The 26,208-nt window shown below is 42.7% G+C and overlaps 1 protein-coding gene across 1 annotated transcript in view; it reads right to left on the minus strand.

Moving 5' to 3' along the window:
- The window catches only part of SLC2A9 (solute carrier family 2 member 9), a gene marked incomplete at its 5' end in the record, with an annotated part of 93,668 nt that extends 67,702 nt beyond the window's left edge, over window positions 1-25,966 (minus strand). The window contains 5 exons of the mRNA XM_084266640.1: window positions 10,612-10,757; window positions 11,108-11,232; window positions 16,925-17,085; window positions 22,080-22,178; window positions 25,880-25,966. Of these exons, the coding sequence (XP_084122766.1) occupies window positions 10,612-10,757; window positions 11,108-11,232; window positions 16,925-17,085; window positions 22,080-22,178; window positions 25,880-25,966 (618 nt within the window). The remainder of the gene's footprint in view (window positions 1-10,611; window positions 10,758-11,107; window positions 11,233-16,924; window positions 17,086-22,079; window positions 22,179-25,879) is intronic.
- Between the last annotated feature and the right edge of the window lie 242 nt (window positions 25,967-26,208).

Here is a 26,208-nt window from a genome sequence, read left to right on the forward strand (position 1 = left end):
GGCAGCTCAGGTACGTTTTCTGTACCAGCTACTTCCACAATGTGCAGTAAAACCACCTTCCCCTTACTTTCCTTGTGTCCCTCTAAACACCAGTTAGCAAGGTTCCCTGGCTGCAGAGGAGGGCACTAACTTCCACACCTAACAGATGCATCCCTGCTGGATACAGGTTTCTCTTTGCATGACCATTCCTGTAACCCACTTCTGTCAAAATATGTTTTAATGACAGAGTTACTTATTGCTCACCCTCTCAATTAAAACATGGGCAACCCAGATAATATGTGCTTTTCATCTCTGCTCAGCACCCACAAGGCTGTTTATTTTTCTATGTCACTACTACAGATACAGCTCTGACAAGAAGATTACTGAAGTCTCAGTGTCTTCCCAGGTATTAAACAGTACAGAAAGATTCCAGGCTCAAGGCTGTACAACCCTAAGCTAAAATTCACAGAAGTCAGCAGGAGATTTTTGTTCCTGAGAAAACCACCTCTGGATCAGGACTTAAAGCAGCCTTAAAAGTGGTTGGTGTCCAAATCCCATAACCTTCTATCCATTTAACTGCGTGCTAGATCATGTTGTACATATCAAGAGGGAGAACTGAAGTGTCTGTTACAAATCTCCAAGATGCTTTTTGGTTCAGCTTTTTATTGGAGTAACAGCTACCTTTTTACTGAACACTCAAAATGGCATAATTTCTCTTCACAGCTTATTAATTTCTCAGAAAAGCAAAAGTTTCTCAGAAAAGCAATGGGAAATGGCAAGCTTTCAAAGGGGATTATTATCAGCAGCCAGCATACACACTTGAGCTTCTTTAGGAAGAAATATTAGAGGCACGCTGGATCTACACAAAATTTCAGACAAACTTCCTTTCAGCAATGCATGAAATGAATCAGGTTGTCTTCCATAAATAACATAGAATAGTAAATTAATATAACTGAAGAGGATAAGATTTGGTTGCTTGAACATAAGCATATAGCATAATTTTGATGCCCTAGGGTACCTTAGATGTCCCCAGGCAGAGGTGACACACACAACTCCTGCATCCTCCTGCGGCTGTGGCAGGAAGTAAAGCAAAATGTGTTGGGGCATCTAGAAATCACATTAGATGTGATTCTTATTTTGTGTGATTACGTTTTGCCCAGCTAAAGTTATAAAGGTTAGACTAAGGAATATCAAACTTAAGGGGAAAAAAAGAAGCAGCACATTTTTTTGAAACAAGTGAAACAGCTGAATATTTAATCTTGATACTTTTTAAACAGTGACATCTGCCTTAGATTTTTTTTAAATCTCATTTTAATTTGACATTTACTTTAAGTTAAAAAACCCTTCAAAATACTAATCACGAATATACCTACTGATTTGCCTTTTTGCCAATAGTTCCAAAAGCAAAGACAGACATATGAGTCTTGAAAATACACCCTACTACTCAATATGACCACATGCTACCCTATGATGCTTGACCAATTTACCACAGCATTAATAACCAATTTGTAAAGGACAAATTTACATATTAGGAAACACATTTGCAATAATGGGTGATTTTACAAAGGACAATGGAAATTAAAACCGAAATGTTAATCATCCAGAACCTTCAAAAAGGTTTGTAAGGTGGTTATCTCCCCAGTGTGTGAAGCACACCAGGAAGTCAGTCACAGGTCAAATCATTTTAGATTTATTGCTTAATAACAGATCTGTAAATCTGATCTGATACTCAAGCACTAAGGACACAGAGAAATCTTCATCTAAAAGGTTTACTTGCTCGTAAACTTTTAAAGCAGAGTCCAACTCAACTAGAGTAAGATCAGGTTCATAGATATTGTAGTTGACTTAATAACAGTTAAGTGAAAAACTCAACCTCTTCAAGTCTGAGAAAACAAAAAACCCCAAAACAAAACAAACAAACAAAAATTCAAACCTTATAAACAATTGTGCTGAAATATGGTATGACAAACCGTAAGCAACTGATGTCAACTACCATGGTACTTCAAAGTCTACTTCAGAACAGTTGAAGGACTTCATTCTAGGAAAGCTTGCCTACTACTGCATTTCCAGCTCATCTAAAGAACCAGAGTACTGCCACATAGAAACCCTGACTATGAAACAGCAGCCGTTGCATCATCAGCTGCCATCCAAACATTGGATGCTCTGTCATTACATCTGCTATTCAGTGGTGAGTCTAAAAATAACTAAATCCAAAGTTCTCTTTCTTCCATAACCACACTTCCACTTTTATATTCAGACAAATCCTCTCCTGCAGGATGGATGCTCCCCTTCACAAATGCAAAACTGGAACATTTGAATATTGTATATGGCAAGTCAGCCATGTGCTGTTCCTAAAACTTCAGGAATCGAAGTCTCACAGGCCAAATTTAATGGACTGAGACTCATTTGCAAATATGGAGACTCACAGTTGTTTTCCCATGCATTACTTAATGAATTCTGTACAGAAAATGGATAAACAAATACCTTTATGTCTGTCTGGGAGAACCAATAAAACATTGATTTATAATCTCCAGTAAATACATGATCTCAGCTGGTCCACAGTAGATATAAACAAAACAACTCAGTTAATGTCTCCACTACAAATATATCAACACCCACCACATCCCACCAACAGGGCTGGTGTAACCAAGCAGACCTTCTCTTCCCCCAAGTACAACTGAACCATGAACACACAACAACCCAGAGGGTCCAGGCCACATTTCTGTACCCTTGTCAGCACAGCAGCTTCCCTTGCCTGCATCAACCATTGGGTGATGTGACCCCCAAGCCTGCATCTTGCAGCATGTAACTAAGTGCAAGAGCCTTGAAAAAAGGTACTGAAATTGCTTCAGGAATAAGAAAGTCTGTGCCTTCTGTGTTACTGTGAAGAGATGGAGGAAATTTCCCATCATGAGATTAAAAAAGGATTGCAGTGCAGATGTTAAAAAGGATTGTCATCTTCAAAATCACTACCTAAAGCAAAGTGTGGGGAGATTGCCATCCAGATACACATCATCAATCCAGGCTCAGAAAGGCATACAAACACCTGCTGAAATCTGTGATTAATCTGGATAAATGCTGAAAGATTTTCTTGCTCTGGGTTTCTGTGGGGTTTTTTGGTGGTGGTGGTTTGTTTTTTTGTTGTTTTTTTTTTTTTTTAAAGCAGCTGTATTTAGAAGTTCCTTTCTTTGTGAGGGTGTTTTTTTCTGAGGAGATACCATGCTATTGTGGATTTGAGAAGCCATTTACAAGCACCAACATATCTCCTGTATCCTGAGCAGAAGTTTTAAAACACTCTTCTGGGAAGGCTCTCTAGCCTTCCCAGTCAGTTTTGCATTTTACTACAAGAACATAAAGAAGCTTTGATTCTGTGCTTTTAAGAAACATAGTATAAACTATGTTCAACACAAATACACTCAGATCTTTGCATCATGAATCGTTACACACAGTTTACTGGTTCATGGGGCTGTTCATCCTCAGGCACAAGACTTCACACTTCTCCTTGTGAACAGCATGAAGTTCCTGTCTGCTCATTTTCCCAGCCTGGGGAGCTGCCTCTGGATGGCAGCGTGACACTGGCCCATCAGTTTCATCTCCTAGTTTGGTCTCTGAAAACTTGCTGTGGGTGTACAGGTCATCAAGGAAGATACTGAGCAGAATGGCACCCAGTATTGCCCCATGAGGTACACCACTAGTTAACTTGCCCCCAGCTAGACTTAGTTTCAAGTTGTTGTATTTCTAGAATATAACTAGACAAATGATTTTGTATTTTTCTATTCATATGTTTGAACACATATGAATACAGCCAGATGTTTGAAGTCATCACAAATAGGACACTTAGAGTGACTGTGGAAAATGCTAAACTAATGGATGCTTTTGTCCCACTCTGATGGAAGCTACAAACACCTTTATGTTCTGTAAACAGCATGCATCCATGAAGCTTGAGATGCTTTCACTTCCAACATGCTTCACACAGTGGCAAGAGTTCACCTGTGTAAGTTCTGCTGTCCTGTACTGCCACAAGAGCTCTTGGTTCTATATTATGAAATAAATTCTCACTCATACCTTGAAAGAGAAATATGTTTAAATATAGTCACTATCATGGCTCTAGGGTGAGATAAACCTAGAGAAGAAAAAGTCATCACTGAAAAATATGAGGAAGCAAATGAATTCAAACTTTGTGTTGTCATGCTAATGTTTAAGACTATTTTGTCGTTGATGTCCACCTGCAGGCTGCAGGTCCCCAGAGCAATCCTGAATGGCTTTCTTTTCTCATGTATAATTTACTGTCAGTTTTTAAGGAATCTTCAGATAAGTCAAGAGTCTTAGGAAGAAAGATTGGGTAAAAAAAAAAAAAGGAAGAAGAAAAGGAAAAAAAACCCACACTAAAACTGAAGCTTTGACAAGTAAAATCAAAGCTTAGTTTTCAGAACAGCCTTCAACTGCACATGCTGTACAACTACCTATTCCATCACTGTCTATTTTAGTGCAAGTGAAGGAGTGCTTTTAAAAGAACCTGGTAAAGCAAAATTTAAAATTCTTATATAAACTTCCCTAAATACACAATTATCTATCACTTCAAATACGTCATTTCTAAGAGGTCTTGTCAAGGAAATCAGTTTGACACAGCATCTACAGAAGATCTTAGCTTGATTTTTAAGGAAAAAAAAAAAAAAATCACAACTATTCTTTGGCAAGGTCTACTTGGATAAAGAATTAACTCCAAAGAGGCTGATCACAGAAGCCTTTCCTTACTAAACTTACAGTACAGTGTCTACGAAATTCAATAGTTGTGTTGAAATTGTATCTCATTTTCCTGTAGAAGTTGATCCTTACGTCAATAACAGAATTGCTTTGCTAAAATAAGCAGTTGTGGGGAGAGGACAGTTTGGCCAGTATCACCATGTGTCACAGACTTATTTCCAACTAACTCCTTTTTTAAGAACATGCAATCTCAGGCCAAATATGCAAGGAAGCTGCTCGAATTCTTCACAAAATTGGAACGTAAAACTGTTCTTGAAACAACATGAATTGCAAAGACAACATCCAGTTAGTAAAGTTCACAACTGTAACTACTTACACAGCAGTTTTGCAACATGGCAAATTCCAAATGTGTTTTAAAAAAAGACTGGGGAAAATCTAGACAAAGACAGCTTGGCATTTAAAGAGAAGTTCTGAGTTATTCTGGTGGGTTTTGTTTTGCTTTAGTTCCAGTGCTTACCCAGCACGGGGTTACCCATAAAAGCTGCCAAGCCTTAACCCAGCCTTCTCCTGAAGAAGCCACTTCCCATCCCTGATGGCTGCTGCTTCCTCCGGAACCTTGGATTGCTCAGTTGCACTCTTTCTAAAGCAGGATTACCAAAACTACCTGCTAAGCTTGAAAACTGTATTTCCCAACACAGAAATATTTAAGAGAGGGACACACCATGAATTTCAAAGTTTTTCTGTTTGCTCTACTTGGGGTTTTTTTTGTAAACACCTCCAGTAGCAATAGGGGATTATTCAGAAAGTGTTGCCCTAATGAGTCTTAGGATGCAAGCAAAACAAGTTTTTTAGGGTGACATACTATCCATGACTACAAAACAGTGCAATAGGGTAAGATAAACTTGTGGGTGCATGACCTAGAAACACTTGAAATGTATAAAATAGGGTTCCTGAAGTAAATAAAATCTCTTTTTCCATTGGCCTACCTATGGCAAACAGCTGTTATGGACAGAGAAGCAGCCCGAGCCAGACAGACACTGGGACCAAGTCCAGGGGAAACAACTGCAGCCTTGCACACGATGAGAAAAAGAGCTCAAAGCAGAAGTCTGAGGAAAAGATGGCAACAGGCAACAGTCCCAGTTCTACCTGTCCTGAATACATATACACACTGTGAAACATTTTTTTCCTCCCCTTTCTGACATCTGTACACAGATGAAACTGATAGTTTGGCTTAACATATATTGAAAAAATTATGGATACAGTAACAAAAAGCAAATGTATCTGTAAACTAAATCCTCTAGCATTTAAGGCAAGATTAAAGCCTACCTTCATTAAATAAGCTGAAGCAATCTAAGAGACAGACCGGTGGTCTGCAACGTGTAAAAGATGTTGCCAACCTAAGGAAACCTTTGGAGTGGGACATAGGCTTACATGCAGGAAGAACAAGATGAGCTAGTCTTTCAAAACTGAAGTTGACAATGCACTGGCCCTTATCTTGCAGGGAGCAATCTGTCAGAAAAATGGGCTTGGTGATTTAATAGCTGAATCACAGAAGACGGAGAGAATGGAAACACCTGAAGGGCAGTGTTTGAAGAAGTGACAGGTCTGAAACTCTTTATCATAAGTATTTGTTTTCTTCTTCAGTCAGATATATGGAAAACTGCTTGCTACACAACCAAAAATGCCCTAAATGAAATAATCTTGTAACCAGAAGCAATAACTCAGTGCCCACATGATGGTCAATAACACAATTGCTCTCCTGTGGGCCAGCACCAAGTTGTCACCTACAGCTGCCATGGCTTCCTGAAGAATTAAGGCTTTTGTCTTAGAGAAGACTAAAACAAGATTTTAGCACATGAAAATGACCACACTAATCTCAGCAGAGTGGTGGAGAGAAGCAGGCCACCAGCACATAAAGCTGTCATTCTCTGTAGCCTGATCACCAACCAGCTTTATCACGGTGCACTTTCCCAAACCTCTCCCAGTGGGGACACAGATGTGGCTGCCCATAGGTTATGACCTACACGAATCAGCATCTTGAATAAAAAGCATTGCTGGGACTTGTTGGATGGGAGAAAATTAAGACAGAGGGAAGAGTATCAAACCACTGCAGCAGAGGACCACTGGCACGACTGCAACTCTTCTCCTTTGGATAATCACTCTTGCTAAGCACTGCACATTAACAGAGCACCTTCCTCAGACTCAGTACTCTAAAATTAGTATCTCTGGAGAAAAATAGAATAAAAGCCTACATATTCATATTTCAAAAGAATGCCTGTGTTCTACAGTCATTATTAATTTATTATACTTTTGTTTGCATCTGCTCTGTGATACTCTAATTTTAGAACTGGATATAGTAGTGCTTGGCAAGTTCAGGTCACTGTGGCATGACACAAAAAAGTAAAGGTATTTCTGTAATATTTCAGCTAGAAGACTACCAAGGAAAACAGGAAATAAGGAATGATTTAATATAACTATTTTTAAAGTATCTTTTCATCTGGGTTTTCTATGTAATGATTTTATCTTGGGTCCAAATTTAAAACCAGAATTATTAAACACAAAGGCACTTAGGATAAGGAAGAACTTAAAGAGCTTGTTTCACTAGAAGAGATTAAGTCTAACCTGAAACTCAAAGGTCACAAGTGAAAGGAGGAAGACTGGAAGCACAGTGCAGTATGGGGGAAGAGGAGGAAAATATTACAGGACAAACACCAGCTGACCAAAAGACAAAATGGGAATCAGCTGAGAGAACTGGCATGAAAAGGTATTAGAAAGAAATGAGAAGACTGTCAGACCTCAGCATTTCCAGTCAAAAGCCTGGGAAGGCTGAAGGAATAGGAAACAGCCTCAAGACAGTGACACAGCCAAAGCTGACCATTCTACAGAACCACTGAAAGGAACAACCCAATGTAATCCAGACACAAACATCAAGCTCCAACTTAAGCTTCCTGTTCGGAGTCTGTTCCGAACATCACTGCTGAATGTCAGCAGGCAATTACACACAGATCATTTATTAAAAAATATATATACTTGTAGCAATATTGCCCTTGAGATTAAGCCCCTCTAGTCCTTCTGTAGTTCTGCCTTGGGTTAGCAGGGCTCGGTCAGTTCCTCTTCCTTCCCTCTACTGACACAAACAATGCTGCTGTCATCTCCTCTTACAAGGCCAGTCCTCGGCTGTGCCTGAAGCCTTTCACATGTCCATTCCTGTTCCAAACAGTCTTTTCCAGCAAGATGCCTGACTCTGTCCCTTCTTTCTTCAAAACCACTACTTAGATACTGGGGTTAATAAGCTCTTAGACATTTGCTCAAGTTACAAGTAATAGATACATGAAAGGGCTCAGGAGAAAATTGTTATGAAACCATGACAGCTGACAGGTATTTATAACTAGTATTATTTACAAACAATTCTTACAGAAGCAAGCAACCAACCACTAGAGCAACTACAACAAAAAAAAATACTCCTGTGATGTTTCATGATCATTAAAAAGCTGGACACTGTTAGGCAGACTTAACGAAGGTGTTGCTCCATATGCTAGTGCAAGCAGCTGCATGGAATGATGAACCTTTGAATCCTACTGATCCGAACTTTCCTCTCTATTTGCTTTAAACAATTCAGGAATTTTAGAAATTTAGAATTATGCTGCAGATTGGCACATTACAGAATGGCTTAAGTGAAATGCAAGTGACCTCGGGCTTCTGAGGAAAGCGAGAGTTTGTTTTACAGTTTACAGCTGAGATCTGTATGACATCGTAAACACATAACTGTGTCCAAAACGTGGCTGCTGTCAAGCTGTAATGCTGTCCTCACTTCAAATGCAACAAAGACATTTCCTTCTCCAACAGAAGGAAAGGGAGGGGGGAAAAAAGAAATAAATGATATAGGAACAATTCAATAAGAAGTTGTTAGTTCACTAGTGAACAGAGGTCAGGACATCAATCAGACAGAAGCCTACAACTAGAAAATAGCCTGTAAAAGTCTTGGACCTACTCTTGCATGTGAACAAAGAAAGTGAGACAAATTTGAGCACGATGTTTGCTGGGGAGGGGAGAGGAGAAAGGGTGGCGAGGACCAAAGAACTCAAGGGGACACCATGTCTGCCGCCTCCCAGCTCCAACAGAAGTGAGCTCATCACACATCCCCTCTACAGGAAAGGCCTCAAGAAACGACAGCTCTTCCTCATGCAAAACTCCCACTGACTTCAATGGGAACTATACAAGCTGAGGAAGAAACCTTGGCTTGGCTGAAATCAACAGACGTTTTGATAAAGCCTTCAAAGAAGGGTAAGGCTGCACTAGGGAGTCATACTTCAAACAGCCTCAGGTTTCCCCTCAGTGCTAAATTTTATTAATATATTAAAAGGAAAATACACCCACATATTCAACTGGAAAATTCAGGTCGGCTCCAATAACTTCACTGGAAATATGTTAATTCACACCAGTCAAAACTTTGCTCCTTTTATGTGCTGATGTCACCCAACTTGAAAAGAATTCATTCTACACATAAAGTGTGTTTCTTCTTACATAAATTAGGGGCTATCTTTAATGGTGCAGTATTAATTAACTGCATAATGAAGCAGGTTGTAGAAGCAGAATTGCAACATCCACAATTTGAGAATGGAAGGGAGGAAAGGTGAGAAAAGAAATAAAAAGACTGAGAGTGAACTGAAACCAAGGGGTAGGTATTTCCTATTCAAAATATCCCAAAGACCTAACCAGGGAATTAAGACTTTGCATGACAACTCCCCTTTTAAAGTGTATGCTCCTTTAAAATACAAAAATAAAATTTAAAAGTCTGCTACATAGGAGCTGACATATATCCTAAAAAGTCAGATCTGACTCCTGACATTTAATACACTCGTTTCTAACAGACTAGCTTTCAAAGCAAGAAGAGGGATGTCTGCAGAAGCCACACAATGATGGGCACTGAAAAGTCATTTTAAGCTTTTTCCTAAAATGTGTGGCTTTGGCAAAGGGGGGAGCAATCTGTCCTTCAATAAATGGTAAGTTGAATCAAACCATTTGCCTTCAGGAGAGTTTATCAGCATAGGTGAGCCCAAGGATAAAGGGACAGAATAGGAGAGCCAGTCAGGCAAGAGTAAGAGGGTCAGAGAGGATGGTATCGGATGTTTACAAAGGAGTTGAATTTGGATGGACACAGGAGGACAAGCCCTCCTCACTTTTCAACTGTTTACCACCTTTGCTGGCTGTCAGAAAGGATTCTTAGTCCGGGTTTCACTGAGAGAGGATTGCTTCAGACATTCCTCCCCACCACTTTGAAGATTCATCCCTGGATGAAAAGTATTTCCAAGTGCCAGGCTGAATAAAGCTCGACTTCATTTATTCAGAGTAATGACGACATCCAGTGGCCACCAAGTTAATCTCAGTCTACAGCAGCAACATAACCTCTTCTATCAGAATAGATAATCTCTTTCTGTAAAGGTATACATTAACTCTGCTCCTAGACCTCCTGATCTAAAATTAGGAGTGCATTACAAGGAACACTATAATCATTGAGCAAGAGACCTCCTATTCAGGTCCTCACATGAACTCTAACCAAGCCTTTTTCAGTTCTATCTCACGTTGAAACATTACAAATGAAACCCACAAAAAGCTCTTCAGCACTTCCATGGTACTCGAAGAAACTGGGAACTAACAAAAATATTGTACACCCAGAAAGGGGGTCAGGGTGAGAAAACCTGCTTATGCACACACACAAGCTGCTCAAAATCTACCACATCTACCAAACTCAGTCACATGGACACACTTTTTTAAAAAAAGATGTGGGGAAAAGAAACCTTTTCAAAGTGCTACAAAACAGCAAAATAAATAAAAGTTTGTTTTCCATTTTTATAAGGAACTTGGAAATTTGAAAATACAGCATGTCCTTGCATTCTTTCACAGAAAAAAAATCTGCTAAATACTTACTTGCCCAAATATTTCTGGGAGACCCAAAACTTGACCAGTGAAAACACCAATACAGATGAAAATCGCTGTGACCTGACCCAGTGAACCACGGATTTCCTTAGGAGATATTTCACTTAAATACATTGGAAGGGCACTCAGAGAAATGCCTGTAAAGGAAGGAAAAACACAAACATTAAGTCAAATCACATTTTCATTATGCCAGGTATTAAAGAAACATGTATGACAGGAGTCTGAGTGCTAATTTGCTCACAGGACTGGCATAAAACCATGCAAAGAACAGAATTACATCTATCCAAAGATAATACCAATTATTTTCTCTGCACATCTAATTACTTTTGCACTACTAGAACCTTAGTCTGCTGTTTCATCCGTTGTGGCCCTCATGTCGGTTCCTGAAATGTCTCTTTAATGTAAAGGAAGATCTTAACAAGGGGAGAAGAGAAAGAGTAGGCATGGCACAAGCATTTCAGATATGCACAGGGAGATAAACACTTACCTGCATCAACACCCATTATAATGCGGCCCAGGATGAGCATTTCAAATGACCCCGCCAACAAGGAGAGGGACATCAACAATGCAGCTGTCACAGCAAACACATTATTGAGCAGCAGCGTACATTTCCTAAAAGGAAAAGATAGTTTAAGTAGATACCAGCATCTCAAAGGTTAAATCTAGTCATATTCAAAGCATACTAGTCTATAATTCTTAAATATCCATAAATAAAACCAGAAAGTGCCAAGCAACCCCCCCCATAGTTAAAGAGCTGTACTTCAAACACATGGCAATGAGCCATCCTGCACATCATAAGAAACCACTTGGGCTCACATGAGTGACAAAACCCAACATTTTTCCAAAACTCATTGAAATCACCCAAAATATAGATCTGTATGGTTTTATTTTTTAAAAAACCCAACTTATTTCATACTATAGCAGTCAAATATAACATGGAAAGAAATAATCTTCATGGAAAAATATTATTTTGTTAAAAATATAAAACTTGCCAAAAAAAAATTTGATACATAGATTTTATACATCAATTTCTCATTCACACTACACCAACAGCTGTTATTTCCTATGGTTTTCAACTTTCAGAACCTTCTGCTCAAATTTGAGGGACCCATTACTTCAGAAGTGACTTCTAGGTCTCCTAACTTCTGCAGAAGGAAAGGGGTTACCAAAAGAAATGATAGATAGGATTTCATAGGCCTTTGGCAGTCATTTGCAAAGAATGACATCAAAAGTCTCCTTTCCTGAACACGTGGGAAAAGAATAGTTAAAGATTTAAGATCTGCAGCTCTGCTGCAATGGTTCTCAGTTGACAGATGAATTGGAAAACTCCCAGAGAACTCAGAGATTCACTGCTACCTTACCCATATCACTCCACAAATACAGATTTAAGTGGCTTTTTGGTGGATTACAGCCTGCAGATGAATGGCTGGAGAAACTATTATCATCAGGTTCAGCCTGGAGAGTGACTGGGAAGTTTCTTATGATTCCCAGGCAGAGTCCCAGGAAGATGTGGTGGCTTTTCTGTGGCACATCACACCTGAAAGAGCTGCTTTGCTCTGCTTATGATCTAGCCCAAGAACAAAACACCGTAATTTCCACAATTGCTTGGCAAGAGAATGATCTTACCCTACATTTCCCATCTGTGACTCACCTCAGTTATACACAGCAAAGCAATGGAGCTTTGTGTTTACCAGATTTTGCAGTCACATAATTAAGCACAGCCTTGTTTTGGCTCTAGAGGAACAACTCAGTACTGAACCCTCCAATCCCACTCAACAGGAATCAGATGATTTGGAAAAAAAAATCTGGCAATAAATACCACAGATGATGTGACTTATGAAGCATCCATTAACTTTGATGGTAAATGACACAGGCTAAGAATATGCCAATTTTATTTTAAGTGGCAAATTTATAAGTATTCTGAATTCATTTTCTATCTCTATATGTTGTAATTTCTGTGAAAAAGGGGAGAAAAGACCAGAAAGGCTGCCTACCCTTTTCTTTTCTAAAGCAGGTAAACTAACCCAGCAGTCCTCATTGTTCTTAAATTGAACACAAAGGTACCAAAAGGAAATCTCACACACACTGAACAAGTCATCCAGCTTCTTATATAACACTGTTTAGAGTGTTATCATACAAAGCACATAATTTTTTGTTAATGAAAACACTGTGCTGAGTGTTGGTGAGGTTTTGGAAATGATGGGGCTACAGGGATGGCTTCTGTGAGGAGATGGAATGAGGGAGTAACAAAGTCATTGGAGGGGAAAGTGCTCCATGGCTGAGCAAGGACATCCTCAGAGGAACCGTGACTCATGGACCCATGCTGGAGCACAGGAGAAGAGTGAGAAGGAAGGAGCAGCAAAGAGAAGTTTCTACACACTGACCCCCACACCCTGCACTGCCCATTCTCTCACTCAAGGGACAGCACGTGCCCTGCCATGGTACCAAGGGTGAGGAGAGTGATGGGCAGCCAAGGAAAGTGGGAGGACAGATGTCCTAATGTTTGTCTTTTCCCCAATACTCAACCATTATTAAATATTTATTCTAACTGGCAATAAATTAGGTTAAATTCCTTAAGTCGAGTGTGTTTTGCCCATGACAGTAATTGGTATTATCACTTTCTTTAGTTTGACCCATGACTTTTCTCACTTCTCTATTGCATTTCTCCCCAGTGCCCCCATCCCACTAGGGGGGGAGGGCAGTGACAAGCAGCTGGGTGGGTGCCTGGCTGCCAGCTGGGGCCAACTCACCACAAAGGGTGAGAACAACCTCTCACCACAGCTCCTAGAAAAACAAAATACAGCAATACCCTCCAAACTACTGCCTGTGCTGCCTCAGTTTAGTCCTATTCAGGTCGTGTTACATTCAAATTTGCTACAATCATACAAGCAGCTATACTTTCTTGGTCACACAGGGCAAAACAGCATCACCTTAGCAACAAGGCCAAACCACTGCTTCTATAGCTCTAATTTAAGTGATATAAAGATATCACACTTCATAAAGCACTGCAGCAGACACCTTCCCTTGGGAAAGTCTGATCAATCTTGTCAGATAACTGTGCTCACCACACTTAGGAAGCGGAAGCACGCAAGCTACAAAGCAAAGCCCCACACAAGAAGCACATTGATGACTTGCTCAGCCTAATTATTTCTCCCACATCCCAAATCACAAACTGATCATGTCCCCGTGGCACATGAAGCCTGCTGAAGTAGATCCATTGTACTTAGTTCTCACAGAGCACATTTCACACTTCAGTCTTGCTAAAGGTTAGAGAGCACACTAATAGCTCTAATTTTGTACCTGGGTACACAGAGGAATAGACAGTGGACCCAACCTAAAGCTAACATGCAAAACAGTGCCAGACCTGGGAAAAGGAACTGGATTCAAGTTCCAGTCCAGAGGCCCCCCATGGTTCTGCTGGAGCTATTGCACTGAAAACACTAGACTAGCATTTATTTAGAGATGAAGGTTTTTGTTCCTTCTGTTCAAATAATTCAGAATTTTCTCTAGCCAAAAGAAATAAAGCATTTATGCATTCCCATTTGAAAGAAGATGCTTTCCAAAACTTCAGATTGAGCACAGATTCTGTCACAAGCAGCTACCTCCTAAACTAAACTGTATCCTTTGCAATTTAGTGCCAAAATTGGTTCTCTCCAAGACTGACTATCTGTAATGCTGCAGGAATATGACTTCCTATTTTGTATTCACACTGAAGTAGTCCTAAGGGAAAAGTCATTTGCTCAGCAGAAATCAGTTTCAATAAGAATTCCTGCTGAGATGGACAGCTCGCCCATCAGAGAGGCACAAAGAGAGCTAAGATTTAAGGATTTCTTTTCTCCCTTGTTTTTTAGGTATTTGGCTATTGAAAACCTCAGCATTGGCCTTGATGTTTTTCCAAAATCATGTGTGATTAATCTCTTGGGATTTCAAGGTTGCCATTTGCTGTCATGGTATTGGATATTTCCTGAGACCAAAACAGAAACCTAGAGACCATGAGCACTCCATGGCTGCAATAATTTTAATCAGGGATTTGTATTAATAAACAAGTTTCCTCAAAAAAAAAAATGTACTATTTTCTCAAAATTCAGCAGGAAGAAAGCAGCTCTATGTGGGAGCAAATACGACGCTTATATAAGAAGTATAATAAGGAAACCACTTCGGGGTTTAAATAACAAGCTGTCAAAGCCAGTGACAGGTTGAACACTGGATCGCCATTTCAACTAAAGTAGATGACTTCAGAATAAAAGAAAATCCAGATAATTTCCCTTAGTTTCTTCACACTCAACACGTGAGTGAGGGAAGGCCTTGTCCCTGTGCTGCCAATGCCCTCCTGGCAGCGGCCTAAGCAACGCACAGAGCGTATCGCTGTGGCGCTCAGGATACACAACAGCAGCTGCTCTTTGGTAGAAGAGGAGAATTTAAATTACCAAGTGGCAGAGGCACACCTGAATATGGGACTTGTGCTTATGTGGAAGAAGGCTCCCTCTGAAAAAATTGCCATACAGCCTCGGAGTCTCATAACATGCAAATTATGTTATTAGCCTTGCAGCAGTGTGATTGGAGATGCTCTTTTTGAAGTCATATGTTATTTCTGACTAATGCTTTAGATTCCCCTCCGTTCATTATACCATGTCAGCCTAAACGGAGCTCAGCATCATGCATACAACCCTCCAACCTACACCTGAACAATTTAACAGCGAAGCATTTGGTTGTTCTGTCAACGTTTTGCAACGTGCTCCTCCTCAATTGCCATACTGATATGTCAAGTCTGGTTCACTGCAGTGTGAAGAGTAAAGTCAAGAGCCACATTTTGATGAGGAGCCTTTATCTGGCACCCCTGAGAGACACAATGCCTCCCCTTCCCTAATCAAGTACTCGTAGACGATAAGAGAGCTGTTTTCACAGTTCAACAGTGATAAATACACTAAACAGCGGCAGAGCCTGCAAGATTTAAAGCTCTGCCCTGGAAATATGATCTGCTCCCATTAAAGTGGTGTTCATATGACTGAGACCAGCCACGGCTTTAACAAACCTGCACACAAAGCTGTTGTACTCTTCACCAAAACTCCAAGCCTTCTATGAACCCATTATTTAATTCACTTTTTAATCAAGTAGAGAAGACTCGGTGATAATTCTGGCAATTAATCAGTCCGAGTCAGGCATTGTTTCATATATTTAAGAAGTGTGTAAGAGCCAAATGGAAGTTTTGGCAGGAGAAATTGCAAACCTACAAAAAATAATGTAACTATGAAAAATATTTAAGAATTGAAAGTCAAATGGTGAAGGGACAGAATACGTTAATTAAGACTGGATAATAGATTTACAGAGAATAGAATACTTGCTGTAAGCATGACATGGAAGAACCTGAAAACATGCTCTTTTAGGTGAAAAATAGGATGTGGAGGAGTTGAGAGATGACAAGCAGGCTTAGGAGAGTATAATCTAAAGCAATGAAAATAGCCAATATGTTAAACAGGAAAGTATGAACAGTGGAGGAGGATGCTCATATCTAAGTCTCTATGATGACCTCTTAGTGACTTAACTGAGCAAAACTTTTTCAACAATATAGAATTTACAGTTAAGGAAAAACCAAATGAGCAGTTAATGATTTTTTCCCCATGTTCTTCTAAATTTGTAATTTACCTATATAATGTTTTTCATTCTCTCCAGAAGACTGTACGAATAACAGTTGGACATAAATACCTAGTTATTACCTGAAGCAAAAATGCAAACACACACTGGCACAAACATTCTTAAAATACTCCTATTCCCTGGGTTTATGACTTGGTCAAATACTACTTTGCATAGAGCCAGCAAGGACTCAGGGAAGACCAAGCACAAACTTCACCCTATCTGAGCTCTTCAAACTGGATTTTAAACTTAACATAAGGAAGGAAAAAAGAAAAATGCTGTTGATAAGCAAACAAGACATTGAGAGCTTATTTATGTACAGTAAAATACTTAGCAGACTCGTGAAACAAGAATCTGGCAATCCTTTGTGAAATCTTTCATATTCTATGGTATTTTCCTTTTGCACTCTTGACAATTCAAGCTCCTTAGTATCTCAATCAACTGTCCATTCAGAGCAAATGGCTTCTGTGAATCAAATGATGCACAGTAAGGCCAGAGACAAAGGTAACAATTTCCATCTTGGAAATTTGGAACTCTCTGAAAAAAGCTTTCATCATTTGAAGGTGTTTAAATTTGCATGTTGGTGAAGAAGGTTTTTAAAAACACATAAAGTGTTCTAGAGAGACCAGGAGAGAAACTGCTTTTGAAACCAGAAGTTTTCCAATACACTCACCGTCCAAAGAACTTCACAATTGGGGTAACAATAATAGCACCCACAAGGCCACCAATGGCAAAAATAGAAACAGTTATAGACCAGAGGAGGGTCAGCGTGCTTCCATCCATTGAGAAGCCATATCTTCTCTCCCAAGTTTCATTGTAAAACTTCTTGATATACTGTAAGAAAAAACATAATAAAAAAATCACTCTTTAAGAACACAGCTGATGGAAACAGAATAAAAAACAAACCCAACAGTTGCTTGCTTGTAGGAATCACCCTCCTTAAAAAAATGTGGCCTCACTTATTGATGCAACTGCAATGCAGGCTAAGTGAAGAAGTCAAAGCGTGCATGTGTTTAAATATGTGCAAGTCATAAACAGGGTGGGAAACAAAACACTAAACAAACATAAAAGAGGCTTATAAAAGAGAAACTCCTATAAAGCAAGGGTGTTACCATTTAGATCGTCTGGACAATGTTAACAAGTTTGTTTTAAACTCACAGCATGTGCTTACACAAACATTTCAGGCTGAACTGGGGCTAAGGGCACAGATGTGGAATCACAGAATGGTTGAGGTTGCAAGGACTTCTGCAGGACATTTTGTTCCAACCCCCCAGCCCAAGCATGGTTCAGTTGCCCAGGACTGTCTCTAAGGAGATACTCCATAAAAATCATTCCACAAGTGTAGGGTCCTGCACCTAGGGAGGAATAACCTGACGCACCAGGACAGGTTCGGGGTTGACCTGTTGGGAAGCAGCTCTGCAGAGAAGGGAGACCTGGTGGGCAACAAGCTCTCTGTGAGCCAGCCCCTCATGGCCACGAAGGCCAATGGTAGCCTGGGTGCATTAAGAAGAGTGCAGTCAGGAGGTGAAGGGAGGTTCTCCTCCCCTGTACTCTGTCCTGGTCTGGTCACATCTGGAGTACTACCTCCAGTTCTGTGCTTCCCAGTTCAAGACAGACAGTGAACTACTGGAGAGAGTCCAGCAGAGGGCTATGAGGATGATGAGGGGACTGGAGCATCTTTTGCATGTGGAAAGGCTGAGAGACCTGATTCCAGTTAGCCTGTAGAAGACTGAGGGAATTTGATCAACTCTTAAAATATCTGAATGGGAGATGTCAAAAGTATGGGGCCAGACTCTTTTCAGTGACGCCCAACAACAGGACACGAGGCAACAGGCAAAACAAACTGGAACATGGGAAGTTCCATCTGAACTGAACTGAAAAAGCTTCCTTTACTCTGAGAGTGACTGAGCACAGGAACAGGCTGCCCAGAGAGACTGTGAAGTCTCTTTCTCTGGAGATATTAAAAACCCACCTGTGCAACAAGGCTCTAAATGAACCTAGGGGCGACTAGATAGTCTTGAGGTTCCTTCCAATCCCTACCAGTCTGTGATTCTGTGATACTCCTGCTTGCTTGGCAAGATAGGGTACGTTAGCTGAGCTCCACTCACTGCTTAGCTAGATACTCTTACGCTCAGGCAGATGACATATCACATCCAAGTGTAACAGGTTTTTAAACAAGCCAAGGAAATTTGCACTGCCTAGCACCTGCCATGATTTGTAAGAAAAGAACCTGCACAAATGCTTAAATGTTAACTGTCATTAGCTCTTTAATACCAACACTCAGATTATATTTAGATATCTGGTTTATTTGAAGTTCGTTTCTGATAGTAATGAATACTAAGAGAAAACATTTTTAGAACACTATTAGCATTTCTTGCTAATGATAATGGCTAAAAATAGTATGCAAATTCTTCTCCCCTTGTGCTATGATTAATTTTCTCAGCACAGCTTTGTTATTTACAAGGAGACATCAAATAACTACAAATATTCAAGAAAAGAAAGTACAAACTACAACACTTCAGAGTAACAGATAAGTGTGCTGGCAGATACATCACCAGAGCCTGGAATCCCATTGCCACTGAATGGGAACCTAAGAACAGGTTTTGAGGAGTTATACATGAAACAAAAAAACCCCACCCTCATCCAGCAAATACAGTGGATTTGAATCCACTAGTTCTGTGGAAAGGCTCCTTTGGGATTTTAATCAGTTGCCTGGACAACACAAGTGGCATAAACCCTTGTACAAAAATTTTAGTCCCTAACCAAAGCCTACAAGGATGGTAGCTGACTGGTATCAGTAGCTCATATTCTGCTGCCTCACTTCATTAAGATACTAGTGCCAGGGTGGGAAATATAAGGAGAATATAAGGGATGGGGGGGGTTATTTATATATATATACATATACACACTATATATATTACATATATTTATTTATTTATAAGGGATATATTTTAAATACAAGAGAAATATTTTCCTTGTCTCTATCTGTAAACATCCTACATCAAGAGATGTGCTGGTCTTTAGAGAAGAAAGCCAACCTTCCCCACAGTTAGAGGGTCACGCACGCAGTGACAGCCACCAAACTGGCTGACACAGCAGGCCACGCAGCTTTGTGACAGCCTGGCTTTCCCTGGATCAGCTCTACAAGACATGCCAAGCTGCAGGAAGGGGGCAAGAGCTGCAGGGCAGTAACCAGCAGAGGCTTCACCTCCCACAGTGAGCACAAGGCACAGCATTGTTCTACAGGCACAACCAGTCCATGGAATGAACTGTAGAAGTTCCGCTCAGAAAGAGACAGCTTCAACTTCCATTCATTAAAAGCTTTTGTCTTCCTACTGCCAAATGCTCCCATAAGCTTTTAATAAATTCTGGTAACTCTGAACAAGCCCACGGAGACTTCTAATTGTGGGTTTCTTGTGTGGTCATGTGCTGTGTGCAGGGGGAAGCACACCTGCGATGGGCCACTGCTCTTCCTCGCTGGAAAGGGGGGGACTGAGTGGGAAGCAATCTCTGCTCTGAGCTGAGCTGGTGCTGTTTACTGCCCCCACTGCAACTAAAAGGAAGTTGGTCTGTTTTCTACCTTAGGAGATGAATTGTGGCAAAGTTCACCAGTGAGAACTACAGGGGTATTCCCCTGGGGTTCGATGAGCTGGCACAACTTGCAGCCCAGAAGGAAAAGTACACAGGAATTTCAAACAGTTCTTCAACGGTTCAGTTGTAAATGAACTTCCGCCTCCCCCCAGCTCAGTCGTCATGCTGACACTCTAGGACACTGGAAACATCCCATGTTTCAGTCAACAGTCACTATCAAGCATACTTCTCAAAGCATCACACCGCTCTTCTCTAAGGTTGGATGACTTTAAGCATCAAAAGGAATTGCACCAACATAAGTAGCGGCAAAAGATACCCAACACCCTCCAGAGATGCTCATACAACTCAGGCTGTAAGCTGCACATCACCAGAGGCAGCTATTTGTCCTCTTGTCCTACTGAGCTTATAAATGAAACTCAGCTTACAGCTTTTAGGAATTACTGCTGTTATTATCTACAGCTACAAGCTACTGGTCCCTTCTGGCTTTCCTCAGCCACCTCACGTCAATATTCCCAGAGGGACACCTTGCAGCAGACTGATTTGGTGATATGTAGGAGGAAGTTAGATAGGGCAAAGGTTCCTTTTCTTGTGCTGCAAGAGCCACAGCTTTGGCATGGTTTACTGAGAAGTTCAGAAACTGGATAGTTCTCACTGCTCTGTTGACACTACAGAGGCAGTGCAGGAAAGATGTCAAGCAATACCATGGCTCACAGATTTTCCACCTACTGGTAATTCCTTCAAGCCATGTTTATCTTCTGATGACAGTAAGGTGAAATGTTATCTAGGCATGTCATACTAGAACAAATGTAATCTGTCCAACCCTGTGTTACTAGTACACAAAGTAGTACAAACTTCAAGAAAATTCCCAGAAGTTATGAAGGGGGCAATTAAAACTTCCTACAGGGTGAGTTTCTTTGTAGTCCTTTGGGTCATCAGTTTATCAAATAAAATACACATATGAAACATAAATTTTAACCTAACTGCACATTTTGGTAAGACATTCCCACAAGAGGAGCTTATCTTGGAAAAGGAACTATTTTGAAGTAGAATTTCCACACACAGTTCCCAAAATTTACCAGCTACTTTCTTGAAACAGGTGTTGCTGGCAACTCCACAGCTTGACTGAGTTAAGAGGGTCTCTAAATGGTCAGTGTAAAGACAAAATGCCTAGATTTCCATTTGTGATAACTGATATTTTAGTGAAATCCTCCCAATTACTGTACCCTGATCTCACAGTACTCTGGTCATCAAATCTATTCCGTATGTTGCCGCAACAGATGGTCAACACAGCAGTTTTGAACTCAGAACCAAACAAGACATCACTGGGAAATGCAGACCCATTATTTCACAGGAAGCCAGAGGCATTATTTATAATCTCAGTATTATGGGAATGAAACGTTGTGCAACTCTCCAGAAGCGAGTGATGTGAATCTAAGTTGTTGAATGTGTGCTCAGAGCTACCAAATAGAGTCACAGAGTCATAGAGTCCCTTGGGTTGGAAGGAAGACCTTCAAGATTGAGTCCAGCCACAGCCTAACCCTGCCTAGTCCACCTCTAAACCTTGCCTCCAAGCACAATAACTACACACCTTTTAAATACCTCCAGGGATGGTGACTCCACCACTTCCTGGGCAGCCTGTTCCAATACTTGACTACCCCTTCAGTACAGAAAGTCTTCCTGATACCTAACCTGAATCTTCCCTGGTGCAATTTGAAACCATTTCCTCTCATCACATCACTTGTTACCTGAGAGAAGAGACTGACCCCCACCTCTCCACACCCCCCAGTGATAAGGTCTCCCCTCAGACTCCTTTTCTTGAGGTTACAAAGTCCCAGTTCCCTCACCCATTCCTCATAGGACTTGTGCTCCAGGCCCTTTACCAGCTTCATTGCCCTTCTGTATGTAAACACTCAGTAGCCAGGAAGACAGACTATTAAAAACCCCTTATTGAGCAAAAGTGTGCAAGAAGATTTAGTGTAAGTCTGGACTTGGGGAGAATGAGAAACAAACAACGTGCACCCACTCACCTCAACAGCAGCCTTTAGTTTCCTGAGAGCTTCTGAATGTATGTGAAAACCTCATGAACAGCAGCAAGAAGCTTTCAGGAAAAGTGAAGTTACTGTGAGAGATTTATCCTCTTCATCGGGAGGATTACAAACCGGGATGCTAGGAGGCACACACTCGCTGGACAAGGCTGCCCTCTGCTGATATCAGTGCCAGTTTTGTCTGTGACTTACCACTGCAGGAGCATTCACCACCGAGAGGTTGTAGCCATAAAGAAAAGACGACCCAAAAGCACCAGTTAAAGAGGCCACAATAAGACTTCCAGACCAATTCTGAAAAACAAACAAACAAAAAGAAACATGTAGCAATTGTTAGTATACTGAAAATTATCAAATCTCGGGCTTTAAACAGGCTTTACACTACTCACAGGCAGATCTCCTTGCCTGCAGAATAATGCCCTGAAACACTTCCCCTTGCTGCAATCCAAGGAAGACTAAATTTGAAGTGCTGGCATCTCTATTAACATTTACCAAGGCACAAGTGAACTTACAAACTTCTTTCAACTTCATAGGTTTTTGCTGCACACATCCCATCAGCTCCACCACCACCAAAGAAAATGCTGGAGGAGCACATTCTCAGCCAAAGAAACTGTGGGCAACATACCACTAACACAAGAAAGCCAGGAGTAGGGTATATTTGATGCAACAGCTCTGTGGGTAGACCTGTTGCAGGTGAAAGCCTGTCAGATGGTATGTCAGTCCCTCTGCACCCACGTGTATAAGGATTAGTGAAACTCTGAGCAAACAAATTAAAAGCACACCTACAAACTAGGTCCTGTACCCCACGTGCAGATCTCCCAACAGGAGATGCACATGCACACAGTCCAGTGGAGATGAGTTTGTCCTTTTCCCCAGCGACACACAGCCTCCCTTTCCACATCTCCCCCTCCATCCCTATCATCCTGTTTTTATACCCCCTCTGCTAACAATTTCTTCTTCCACATCAGCTGTTGAATAAGATGTAGGAGTGCTTAGATACTGCAGCTTCAGTTGATGTGAGAGACTTTGCACTTTTGGGTCCTTTCTACCTTCCCCAGTATTACTTTCTCCACTCAGTTCTCCTGTTGCATTACAGAGAGTGGCAGAAGTGACCACTGCCCATTCCCAAGAGATGGCAGTTAGTGTTTTGGTGGTTGGTTGTTGCGAATGTTGTTTTGTAGATCGTGGAAGACAATTCACCTTTCTTGACTTCTGAGTACAGTACACAGGATGGCTTCTTAATGACTCTTCAATATTTTCTTTAAAAAACTCTGCTATGGATCTAGAATTCTGGGCACAAATCAGTGTCATTTTATGTCCAGCCTCATCACTCCCTCACTGAAACCTCAATCCTTTCAAAGGGAGAAGGATCTGCTGAAGGAGGCCTATTAATCTCAGCTCCAGTTACAGGACAGGTTAATGAGGTAGTACACTCTGTCAACTGCACAAAGCCATGCATTGGAAAACAAAAGATCTGGAGCATGAACTAGGTTTAAGTAGCTAGCACATGGCATATCAGCAGTGAGGGGGACTGGAACAAGCTCTGCCAGGCTGAACGCACCAGAGCTCATGCTCCACACTGTTGTCACAGACTCACTATGAGCTGTGAAGGAGGGTTGAGATACTTGGGGGCCACAGTGTGGGGTCTGCCACACTCTGCACCTGCCACTCCTGAGGGCTCCAAACCTGCTCTGCAGGACAGCCAAGTGTTTTTAACTTCTTACACACAGTTGGGAGCTTTTTAAGAGATTACACAGTTCATTAACCAGCCTGCTTTCGGTCAGGTCAGGAGGAAGTGGATGGGGAAAAAGCCTCCTGTAAGAAATGTATCCCGTTGGGTTCATGACATAAGCCAAATACAATTTCTTACTATTAGCCAGCTTCTTAAAATGAGCCTGCCACACACACACAAAGCTTTGCACCATTACTTTGGTGGCAAAAAGTAGAAATTTTGACACAAGGCTTTATTTAGGCTCCTGGTGGTAACACCTCATATTAGATATCCATTATTTTTCCACTATGCACGAGCATTCCTACACTTAGCAAGAACTACTACTACTCTGTACTAATGACAGGGAAGAAGACATTCCTGGAGGTCTACCAGGATGCTCCCAAAGGTTTTACAAATAATAAGTGCAAATTTGCAACTGCTATGAGGTAATCTTGATGCAGTATTGCTGAAGGGCTCTGCTCCAACAACACTTAGACCCATCAGAAAAAATCCTGCAAACACAATGGTTTGGATCCTATAGGCTAGCATATATTGAAAACAGCACTGAATGCTTAAGCCTTTCAGCACAGGCATGGGGCTAAGTGGAAGATAATGCAGGGCAAGTCACAGAAGTGCTGCCCAACTGGAAAACCCCACAGCCACTCAGTTTTCAAGTGTTGTGAATAGCTGGGGTTAGAGCCTACTTCAGTGCCAAGAATTCTTCAAGCACGCAGCCGGCTGCAGAAAGCCTCAGACTTCATTGAGAGTTTTTACAGCTCTTGAAACACGAACTTCAACTTCTCCATGACCTGTCTTCTCACACACTATTTCAAATATTTGCTCAAGCTTCAGCAAGGGCAGAAAAAAAGAGAGACGAAAGCACAATGGAGCAAGAACCCAAACCCAAAACCAAATCAAACTGCTGCTCAGAAAGATATTAACCCCGTGGGGACACAAACGAAAGGAAAGGAGGAAAAAGACCACAACCCAAGCAATGTGTTTCACACAGACCGGGAAGCAAGGCAGGGAGCACGCCTCCCTCAGAGCTTTCCTTCACGCACCCGTGTGCTCCTGCGTCCCTGCCACCGGCACAAGGGCAGGGAGGTGTGACCGTCCCCGCAGCAATAAACGCTCAGTGGGAAACCTTGCACGTCGGTTCGCAGCAAAGCCCTCCAGACACCCCAGTACAGCCTATTGGTGAGAGTCCACGGTTCCGGTCTTATCACAGGTCCCAGGGCACCGTGCTCCGAGAGATTGTTTTCCCAACTCCTGCCCCTGCTCGGCGTACCGTTTGTGTCAACTACTACGAGCCTTAAGCTGTCTTTGTTTAAACGCGTGCCGGTTTGAATCCCGGTTTGCAAAACACAGCTCAGAAATAGTGCATTTTGCTTCATTATAATCCCTTGCTCAGATTAAGACACAGGATAAACGTGCATAAAGCTCAACACTCCAACAGATACTGTTAAGGCTTTCTATTGCTATAGGGAACCTGGACTTTGTATCACCCTTCCCGATACCCTCCACGAGCCCCAGTTTTAGGCAAGCACCATGTACCGAGCAACCCCGAAGGCGGGGAACGGCCGTGCCCCGTTCAGCACCGCCGCAAGCCGGGTGGCTCCCGGCAGGTGCGCCCGCTGGCACGGCGGTCCCTCGGGCTGCTCTGCCCCGGGGGCGGCGGGAGAAGGGAAACCTCCAGCCCCCTCTGCCCGGGTTGGCCCTTCCCCGGCCGATCCGGGAAGGCGCGGTGCAGCAGCGGTGCCGCCCTCGCCTTGTCCTGCTCCCACCGCCTTGTCCTGCTCCCAGCGCCTTGTGGCTTCACCCGCGGGGGGCGGCTGCTCTCCCCGGCGCGGGCGCGCAGCGGCTGCCGGCACTGCCCTCCGCCCGTCCTCTGGGTCCCGGCTCGGCGGCCGCGGTATTTTTAGCTCTGCCCCCGCGCCTGTCCGCCGCCGGCCTTCGCTGCACCGGCACCAACAACTTTCCGAGAGGCGCAGGGCTCGCCGCCGCGCAACCTGAGCTCTGCCTTGTTCTCGGGGGAGCAGCGGGGAGGGAGTTGCTCAGGCTCCCGCAGCCACCGTGCACCGACCTCGCCGCGCTGGGAAAGGACCAAAACGGTCCCCTCCCCGGTTAATCGGCCCCGAGGCGCGGGCAGCGCAGGCCGGGCTCACGGCTGCCCGCCGCCGGGCTTGCTCCCCCACCCCGCCGGTTACCCACCGCTTCAACGGCGAGGGTCACTTCCAAGCCAAAACACCCTCGGGGAGACGCCGCGCTGCCCCGCGCTACTTACGCTGCTGCCTACGCGGCGGCCGCCGCCGCCGCCCCCTTCTTCCCGCGCCACGAGAGTGGCCCCCTCGGCCCCCGCCGCACGGTCCATGCCGCTACCGCACGTGCGCAGCGACCGCGCATCTCCGCCGGGCAGAGCGCGCAGGGCGCAGCGGGGGCGCGGCCACGGGAGGCGGCGGCGGCGGCCGCAGCAGCTGGGGACGGCGGGGCGGGGAGGGGGGTGGGAGGAGATGAGGGACGCTGGCGCTCGGGGGTGCCCGGGTGGGCAGCGCCGGCCCCCGGAGGAGAGGGGTCCCGTGCGGGGGAGAGACTCGGCACCCGGCGCAAGCCGTC

This window comes from Gallinula chloropus (genome assembly GCF_964237585.1).
Source record: "Gallinula chloropus genome assembly, chromosome: 7".
NCBI lineage: Eukaryota > Metazoa > Chordata > Aves > Gruiformes > Rallidae > Gallinula > Gallinula chloropus.